General features: G+C 37.2%; 1 protein-coding gene across 1 annotated transcript; it reads left to right on the top strand.

The window, feature by feature from the left end:
* The first annotated feature begins 844 nt into the window (after positions 1 to 844).
* LOC131828036 (homeobox protein NANOG-like) lies at positions 845 to 1,711 on the top strand. Its single transcript, XM_059168912.1, is given in 3 exon segments — positions 845 to 1,130; positions 1,133 to 1,659; positions 1,661 to 1,711. Coding segments are annotated over 3 exon segments (855 nt in total). The 5' UTR covers positions 845 to 853.
* Positions 1,712 to 10,573: the final 8,862 nt, after the last annotated feature.

Raw genomic sequence — 10,573 nt, 5'->3', positions numbered from 1 at the left:
TTGATGAAACAGATTCATTTCTTATTCAGTCTTCTCCTTTGCTTTTTATTTTCTTATTCTATTGTTTTCTCATTTTTTTCTATATATTTGTTTATAAGGAAAATAATCATTTTAAATAAAGATATGTGGTGAACTGAATTGGGTCAGATTTGCATTTTATATAATATTGCGGAGGAGTTTTTATAATACAACACAGAATGAAATCTGGTTTGTTTTCTTTAGTGGATTTACAATTCGCTAACACTGCTATTTCTTCCCAGAAAGCTACTGCAGAGATCTTATATATGCAGAGCTAGCAAACCAATCCGAAAATACCAAACATCCTGACAGGAAACTTTAAAACAGTTTTCTTTCACACAGAGACGTTCTTATCTTCCATTAAATTATTCTTCAATAGAAAGTAATATTTTGTTATCATACGAAAACAAGTAACTTATACTTAATTCTGTAATGCATACATGGCAATACTGATCAGAATGGAGTCAAAAACAATGAGAAAACCATTCAGCTAAAATGTATCAGACAAATTAAACTGTCATTGTTTTTCTGTTTTCTCTAAAGTTCACCAAGAAACCCAAGGTATTTAAAATGTAAGTTATTTAGGACTCCATTGGGCTGCTTGGCTCTTACCCTTTTGGGGGTGACCTCCTTCATTCTGTCTTTCTCATACTCTAACACCTGGACGTCTTTCTGTTTCTCCCGGCTCTTCCACCTGGATCCAGAAGCCTGGGCCTTCCTTACAATCTTGCTCTTTCCCCCTCCCTACCCTCAACTCCCCAACATGAGTGAGGATCCCGCTCTGCCCCAGTGTCTGCCTGGCCCCAGACCACCCGGGTCTAGGGACTCTTCTCCAATGCCTGAGGTTTGCAGGCCTGAAGAAAATTACACATTCCTACAAATGTCATCTGCTGAGACGCTCCACACGGAGACCGTCTCTCCTCTTCCTTCCTCCATGGATCTGCTTGTTCAGGACAGCCCCGATTCCTCCACCAGTTCCAAGATGAAACTACCACCCACTTCTGCAGAGGAGAGAACGGGGAGGAAGGAACACACAGCCCAGGGCAAGAAACAGATCAGGACCGTGTTCTCTCAGACCCAACTCTATGTCCTCAATGATCGATTTCAGAGGCAGAATACCTCAGCCTCCAGCAGATGCAAGAAATTTCCATCATTCTGAACCTTAGTTATAAGCAGGTGAAGACCTGGTTCCAGAACCAGAGAATGAAATGTAAGAGGTGGCAGAAAAACCACTGGCCAAAGGAGAGCAAGAGTGTGACTCAGAACAGCACAGCAGCCACGGAATACCCAGCCTTCTACTCCTACCACCAGGGACACCTGATGAACACTTCTGCAAACCTTCCAATATGGAGCAACCAGACCTGGAATAACCTGAATTGGAGCAACCAGACCTGGAACAGCCAATCTTGGAGCAACCACTCCTGGAATGGCCAGTCTTGGAGCAACCACTCCTGGACCAGTCAGACCTGGTGCCCCCAAGCTTGGAACAGCCAGCTCCACAGCTGTGGAGAGGAATCCCTGCAGCCCCAGATCCAGTTCCAGCAAAATTCCGTCAGCGATTTGGAGTCCCTCTTAGAAACTTCTGGGGAAAGCTATAGTGTAATACAGCAGTCCACTAAGTATTTTAGTACCCAGCAAAATCATGGATTTGTTCCCAAATTACTCTGTGAACATCCAGCCTGAAGATATGTGACGACGGGTATTACTCGATCTTGGTTTGGGCGATGGCTGTGTCACATCTCCTAGGCTTTGTCTTTTAGAGTCCTACTTCTTTGCCTTAATATTGTATTTCCCATTATTCTTACTGTATCTATTGAGGGGGTACGATTGGAGTCAAAGCTCTCAGTAGCATTGGTTGTGCACAACATGGAACACGTGTTTCTGGCTGTAGCTAACTGGATACGGTCCTACTGTGGGTATCTTCAGGCTTTAGAATCTAACCTCAAGAATAGGAAGTAAAGATACAAAGACATGTGATGAAGGATAATGGTATATTCTGAGATTGTGAGGCTTTCTTGTTACCAACCTTAGTTTTTAATGGTGAAGGGTAAAACTACAATGTCCTTCATTGATTTCCTCTGCCCCTTGTGAGGTTTTACTAGAACTGTTAATTCTAGTATTTGTAGAAAGATGTTTTGTATTTTAATATATGATAATAGTACCAGTTTGGCTGGTTGGTGGATAGGTTTAAGTACAAATAAATAAAAATACCCACTTAAAAAAAATAAATAAATAAATGTAAATTATTTAAAAATGAATGAAATAATAAGCAAGTAAATAAATAAATGTAACTCCTTAAATCTCAATGAATCTCATAAGATGGTAATACAGATTCACATTCAAAAAATAACCAAGTTCTGTGGATCTAGTTTCTTTCACCCACATGAAAAGTCCTGCAAGAACATTTCAATGAATCTCAGAATTTCAGGGTTTCAGAATTGAAAATAGGAATGTGTATGTAAAATACCATTAGCTCCCAATCATATAGTGGTCATTTTAGAAACCAAACCTCACTAAAATAAATAAGGATTGATACTCATACACTGAATTAATAAGGTTTTCATTGGAAGATAGTTTACAGAATGCAAGGTTAGTTATACTCACAAGGGAAGGGTCCAGATGAAAACTTAAGCAGCATCAAGATTTGTATCTATCCCCTTATCCTTGGTGTGATTGTTCCCAGGTGGCTCAATTCTTGTCCCAGATATACCAAAGAACTGAAGACCCAAGACCAGAATGGCGAGATGAGTTTATCGAGTAGATAAGATACTACACTTTCAAAGGTGAAAGCGGGCCACTGCTGGAGCAAAAGTGGGAATAGCCTCCAGAAATTCTAGCTGCATCTTTTTTTTTTTTTAATTTTTAAAAAGATTTTATTTATTTATTTGTTTGTCAGAGAGAGAGAGAGAGAGATGCAAGTAGGCAGAGGTGGAGAGAGAAACAAGCTCCCTGCTGAGCAAGGAGCCTGATGCAGGACTCGATCCCAGACCCTGGAATCATGACCTGAGCGGAAGGCAGTGGCTTAACCAACTGAGCCACCCAGGCATAGCCTAGCGTCATCTTTTTTTTTTTTTTTAAAGATTTTATTTATTTATTTGACAGACAGAGATCACAAATAGGCCTAGAGGCAGGCAGAGAGAGAGGAGGAAGCAGGCTCCCTGCTGAGTAGAGAGCCCGATGCAGAACTGGATCCCAGGATTCTGGGATGGTGACCTGAGCCAAGGCAGAGGCTTTAACCCACTGAGCCACCCTGGCGCCCCCTAGCGGCATCTTTTAAAGACTGCTTTGTGTACATGGGCATTCGGCTTTGATTGACATTTTTGATTGACAGCTGGTGGCTCTATAACATTTTGGCCTCTGTTCTTGTGCCTACCCATGATGCATTCTGTTATAATCGTATTTATTTATGTATTGCATATTTATGAGTCTCTAATGAGCTTTTGTTGTAACTTTAAGATGAAAGTATTTAAGGGCAGGAACACTTGAGGGGCTCAGTTGGTTGAGCAGCTGCGTTTGACTCTGATCATGATCCCAGCATCCTGGAATCGAATCCCACATCTGGTTCTTTCCTCAATAGGAAACCTGCTTCTTCCTCTACCTCTGCCTTCAACTCCCTTGCTTGTGCTCTCTCTCTTTCTGGCAAATAAATAAAATCTTTAAAAAAAATGTACTTAAAGGCAAGTTGTACCTTTTGTGCATATGCTCAGCTCTTAAAAGTCCTCTGTGGCTTTTTTTTTTTTTTAATTTTATTTATTTATTTGACAGAGAGAGATCACAAGTAGGCAGAGAGGCAGGCAGAGAGAGAGAGAGAGGGAAGCAGGCTCCCTGCTGAGCAGAGAGCCCTCTGTGGCTTTTGAACCAGCTCTGTGGTTAGGCCTTTCCTGTATGGTTAGCCCTTAGAGGTGGCTCTAAGGCTGTTAACCTTCAGGGATGGCACTGAGGGTGTGGCCAGCACCTCTTTATCCCTCCTCACTCATGCCTAACTAACTGCCTAACATGATCATCTCACCATAAAATACCTAAAATTCCTAGAGGAAATTTATGAGTTCTGGAAAATTTTATCCTGCAGTTTTTTTCTCTAGAATTTATGTGTAGAAGGGTTGTTTGAACAACTGCCCACAAGAAAACACATGTGTAAAGAGGTAGAATGGAATGACAAGGGGCTTATGTTGATTTTGCATTTTTGTGCTAGGCATAATATTTGAATATCATGAAAGGGACAGATGGAAATTTCTTAAGACATATAAGGTGGGGAAAGCCCTTATGACCTTTCTTGGGAAGCCATGGTTCTATATATCTTCTTTTATAATACTTACATCTTAACATTTCTCCCTTTCTAAAGAGAAAGGACTGTGTAGGTGAACAGATGAGATGATGGATGTCTCAGTCGGTTAGGTGTCTAAAACAAAGACCATAGACTGGGTGGCTTAAAAAAACAAGTATTTACTTCTCACAAGCTAAGATCAAGGCACTACCAATTCTGGTATCTGGGGAGAGTGCACTGTCCTGCCTTACAGTTGGCCATTTTCTCCTTGTATTCTCATATGGCAGAGAGAGAGAGAGGGAGATGCAGGGTGTAAGAGACTGCACGAGCATGTCTGTCTCTTATATAAAAGACCCAAATCTAATTCATGAGGGCTCCATCCTCATGATATAACTACTTCCTAAAGGCCTACTAATACCATCCCATTGGAGGTTAGGGTTGCAACATATGTATTTAAAGGGTGGGAACACATTCAGTCCACCACAAATGATAAGCACATCAAATATTTTCATTATTAATATAAGCTATAAAATTTTCTACAATGATCAAGAAATTTGTTCCCAAAACTACTATTAAAATTTCTTCATCTAATCATTTGGATATATATGTATGTATGTTATAATTAAAAAATTGATCATTCTCTAATTTCATTTGCACTACTAGTTTTGTGCTTAAAGGAATGCTTTAGTTTTCCTTGTGTCTTAGATATCTAAAAGTTAGTTGATATAAACAGTTTTTATACTCTAAACACGTATTGTCTCTGAAATCATTAAACTAGCTTCAATGCAATTTAATTTTTGTTTGCCATAGAGAGATAAGAAAATAAGATTCATAAGCAATTGACTAATTGAAAGCTTTTCCTTGTTAAGTTCTAAATATGTAAATTTAAACATATATTTTATGTTATTTTGTGAACTGTGGTATATGGGAAGGAATATTAGATTTGGACTTGGACAGGCACCTGGGTGGCTCAGTCAGTAAAGTGGCTGCCTTCTGCTCAGGTCATGATCTCAGGGTCCTGGGATCTAGCCCCATGTCAGGCTCCTTGCTCAGTGGAGAGAGTCTGTTTCTCTCTCTCCCCCTGATCTCTCTCTTTCTATTTCTCACTCTCTCTCAAGTAAATAAATAAAGTCTTTTAAAAAACAGATTTGGATTTGGAGTTACAAACTCTGTGTTTATATCCTTGGGGTAGCATATTTTCTTTGTATATCCTTAATCTCTCTGACCTTATTATGTTGAAGAATCAACACACTCTCTACTCTCATTACAGATGTTGTACAGAGCAAAGAAAATAGTATGTGTGAAAATTAAAGTCTTATAAACTGGAAAAGCATTGAATTTTCATAATGTATTTCGATTGTATAAAAGTTTAATTACTGGGAATGTTTGAGTGGCTGATATTCATTATGCACTATAGAAGATAGAGTTTAGGTAAGGTTATGAAATGCCTATGAAGAAAATGGAAAGTTCTTGTGTGTTAAAATGGGTCCTAAAAACAGTAATGGGATTTAAGGAAAGTAAGAATAATGTTATAAAAAAGAGATAGGCACTCTAATAACCCCACTGACAGGGTTTTGTTGGCAATAGGAATTTCATGGAATTTGTGAGGACAGGAAGATAGCGTTTCAGCTAAAAGACCAAACCATTTATGCGTGCCCATGTGGCCCAGTTGGTTAAGTGGCTGAATCTAGGTTTCAGGTCAGGCTCGGGTCATGCTCCCAGGGTCCTGGGAAAGAGCCCCTGTCAGGCTTCCTGCTCAGTGGGGATTCTGCCTGAGGATTCTCTCTTTCCCTCTCCTTCTGCCCTTTCTCCCACTTCTGTACATACTCTCTTTCTAAAACAAAACATAACAAAACAAAACAAAACAAAAAAGCCCAAACAATTTTAAAACCGATCCAAAGTCTAGATTGTGTTCTCGACCTCTTAGCAGCATGTGGCTTAGTCACTGCTGGGTTGCAGCTACATTCTCAGAAGCTATTTCTGTCTCTACCCAGTCTTCTCCACTATCAGCTCTCTCCTCTCTTTCTCGTTCTATCTCCAATTTACGTTTTGAAAAGAATGAGACTGGCCCAATTAAAACTACCATCTCTGTTTTGCAAAGCCATCTTGCCAAGCAATGCTTTGCCAAGATGGCTTTGCCAAGCAGCCCACTGCCAAGCCCATAAATTCTCTACCTTGGGTTGATGGACCATTTCATATTCACTCAGCTGTTACCAAGGTGGCACTTCCATCTGATCAAAAACGTAACTACTTACTCCCAGGGAACCCTTTGAGACATTCCCTCAATCAAGGCTATGAATTTGGCAGTTTCCTTACATGAGGTTTACCATCATGGCGATCACCACAATTGATCTGCTTCCAAGTGAATTGTCTAGAAAGCAATAAAGATTGACCTTGGCCTTGATTGACACTCAAATCTAGGAATTTATGACCTGTACCACCTTTCATACCGACTAGTAATCATGGCCTTCAAAATATGGTTGGTCATAGTTGATATATAATAAGATTAAGCAGCTATTTGATTCTCGAGCTTGAGAAACAATAACAATGGTAAAAAGTTACACTTTTCCATGTTTAAGAAAATTGGCTTGGTAATGAAGATTTTTATAGCATATACACAGAATTTTCCTTTTTCACTCATAATATAAGGCTATTTCAATTTATTTAATTTGAAGAAATTGGAATCACAGTTTCTTTCCTTCTAAAAACACATAAGTTTGCTTAATTTCATATTCTGGCTCATCTGTGACTGTTATAGACCTGGAATTTGCCCAAAACCTTTATTCCATAAAATTCTGGCCTCTTTCTGATTGCTGTCTCTCTCTGCTGGACTTTCTTCTGCCTCTGTCATTTCTCAGTAGGCTGTACTTCTGCCCAGCACAATGCTGAAGTTGTGCTTTGTTGCATCCTTAAAGTTTGGCTGTCTGCCTATTCTGTCTGTGACCACACATTTTACCAAAGTAAATCGTAATTGCAGATATTGAACCTGTACAGTTTTTATTCAAGATTGTTATTATAATAAAACAATATGCCCAGTCAACATATGTTATATATTAAATATGGTTTTTAAGGTTTTTATTGAAATTTCCAAGATATCTTTTTCAAAGGTATTGTGAAGTTAGGAATTGAAGGTCAAAATAGTTTTTATTCTGAGCATCAATCTTTGAAAACCCTGTTATCAGCAAGGTCTCTTCTAAAGAATGTATTATATATAAATGTTTCAATCATGGTTCATTTTTAAAAATAAAGATGGAAGGTCACAAATGTTTTATCTGATTGCCCTTGGAAATACAGAACTGTGTATGAGATTAGGAAATTTTTTCCTTCTTCACTGAAGTTTGATACACTTGTAGTCTCTAAAGGCCTGTTCCCACAAGATATAAATGACCATAGCTTCAAGGCCATTCAAACAATATTTAGCCTTTGGTAATGAAAACAAAAGAAATATACACAAAGACAGAAACATATTTCAAAATAACGATACAATCATATTCAACTATTATATTGAACAGCAAGCTGTGTTTGTTGTTGACAAACCTAACATCCCCTACTTTACGAACAGAAAGTACATTCTTACTTCCACAGTTTCTTTTACATAGTTCTCTCACAATATGAAAACTGCAGCATTTTCACTTTTATTTCTAGAAGTTTGTGGTCAGGAATATTGAGGGCTGGAAACATTATTAAAATTCCCTACGATCATTATTTGGACTCCAAAATTTAACTTCTGTCTAGCTATAAAAGTAATAGTGAAAAAAAACTTTGAATGATTCCACAAAAGCAACTTTCAAGTAATGTTTCAAATAGTTTGACACAGTTATTCTGTAATGATATGTTTTTCTGCATGAAATGGGCTGAGTATAAGTAAAGTTATTTCAAGAGGCCAATTATATTTCCATCAAGTAGTTTTCATCACTATATATCAAAAATTTTTCATATGCTAAAACAATGTATACTCTAGGCACTTGTCTTAATCAAATTAACCATTTTATTTAAGCAATTGGGAGAATGCTATTAACATGGAAAAACCATATAGAAAAACAATAACCATTTGATTATTCAATAGAATCCTAAACCTGAAAATTCTTAATCATTTGATTTTTCCACTAGATTTCACTCTAACTTAAAATCACATGATAAATAAGACTGAAGTAATTCCATTTTCTGGTATCTAATAGATCACAATGCGCTGCTTCAAAGTTTGTTTCAGCTTCTAAACCAGTATTTATTCAGTGAAAGGCTTATTTCCTATCAATAGAAACAGATCCTGAGATATTAAAATGGCACCCATGCATAAGGGTGTTAAATGCTCCATAAGAAAGTACCGAAATTAAATTATAGGATAAGTTAGAAAAAATTTCTCATCATTTATTTTTTATTAAAATTTACTGGGTACCCTTCATCTGCTAATCACAATGGTTTTGGAAGGGGTGGGGGGTTTGAAACAAAGATAACTAAAGAAAAGATCCTTTTGATGAAAGTTTGTAAATTAGTGAAAGAGACGTACATGTAAATCAATAAAACCAATGCAGTGGGTATCTATGTGGTGTTAGGATGAAGAAGAAGGGTGAGAACAACCAGAGATTATCCATGGAATTTCAAAAACAATTTTTTTTGTAGTTTCAAATTTTAAAAAGTTGGCTCATGAGACATGAGCAGATGTTTTTCACATTTCAATTTTTTTAGAGCCCACTTTCATGTATCAAATAAATTGTAACTTGTAAAATCCACCTAAAAAAGGGGTGGCTATAGGCAACGATGGGAAAGAGAAATGGAATAATTACATATCCCTTTAACTTAATTTGATCTGAAACCTAAAATGCCACATAAAAAAATCCCCTAGGAAGGAGGTGGTGAGAAAAAAAAGGTTATACTGATGGCTCTTCTTAGACTTTGATTTGCTTATGCTCAAGCTTCTCTTTTAGACATTGTTTTCAGAGAAAACCCGAGTTATGTCTTAAAGTACCAAGCAAGCAATTTATGGTTGGTTCATCCTTTTATGCCATAGAACTCTTCACTTGTGTCCATCAGAAACACGCATATGGGAGATAGCCTAATTTCTCCCAAGATTTCAACAGGAGAATCGGGGCGTATTTATTCCTAACATTGAGTTAAGGAAGTAAGGGTCATATTTTTATTAATCAATACTGACAAAGATACAACTCATTATGGTTTGTTATGGACTGAATGTGTGTCTCCCAAAATTTATATGTTGAGATTCTAACCCTCAATGTGATGGTATTGGAAAGTAAGGCCTTTAGGATGTAATTACATCATGAAGGTGAAGCTTTCATGATATGATCAGCACCCTTCTAAAAGAGACCCTGGAGAGCTTTCTCATCCTCCCACCATGGAAGGACACAGTGAGTGGTCTGCAAGCCAGAAGGGGTGCTCTCCAGACCTAATAAGAGTGGCACCCTGATCTCCAACTTCCAGCCTCCAAAACTACAAGAAGTAAATTTCTGTTGTTTCTAAGCCACCCCAACCATGGTACTCTAACAGCAGTCTGAAATGATTAAGACATGGATAGAATAACTACCTAATGCTTATGTCAAAATTTAGAGTTGCCATATTCTTAAAACGGACTAGATGAGTAAGTAAAACTGTATTATAAAAATAAAACTATAGAAGGTTAAGAGAGGCATCAATTTTTCTAAAAGAATAGATGAAAATAAAAGTTGAACCAGATCATTATTATTTCTTTAATAAAATCATTAAAACTCTGTAAAACTGCCAGTTAGATAGATTTCTGCCATTAATCATTGATATACCTACTATCTAGGATTGACATTTTACAGAACTGACCATTCGTTATAGTAGATCCATTTAGGATAACAACTCATAGAATTGGATCTAGTGTCTCAACTGCTTCAAGACTATCCCAAGAAGTATACTTATTTTATATTCAATTGTTAAGTAAGCTATACATAAACAATTTGCTTTATTAATAGAAGGTACTTAATATTCTTTCCCTCCAGGATATGAAGAGCTCATCCAACAAGATTATTAGGATTTAAAAATTCATTGCTAAACTTGGGAAAAACTGAAAAACTATTCCAGATTCACATTCTATCTATTTTAGGGAGAATAATACAACCCTGCAGTTGATTTGAAGGTTCTATTTCCACAGACATTCTCACTCTGTCTCACTCTCTCATGCATCATTAAAATGATATAGCTTTGAATGCAAAAGGAAAGAAAAAGAATTCCTATAAAATTATATAATGTCATAATTTCTGGGCCAAAGTTTAATATAGTTCATTTTCATTAGAATTACAATAGAATTTAACA

Source organism: Mustela lutreola, chromosome 3 (assembly GCF_030435805.1).
Source record: "Mustela lutreola isolate mMusLut2 chromosome 3, mMusLut2.pri, whole genome shotgun sequence".
NCBI lineage: Eukaryota > Metazoa > Chordata > Mammalia > Carnivora > Mustelidae > Mustela > Mustela lutreola.
The sequence above is the reverse complement of the archived record's forward strand: the minus strand, read 5'-3'. Positions and strand labels throughout refer to the sequence as shown.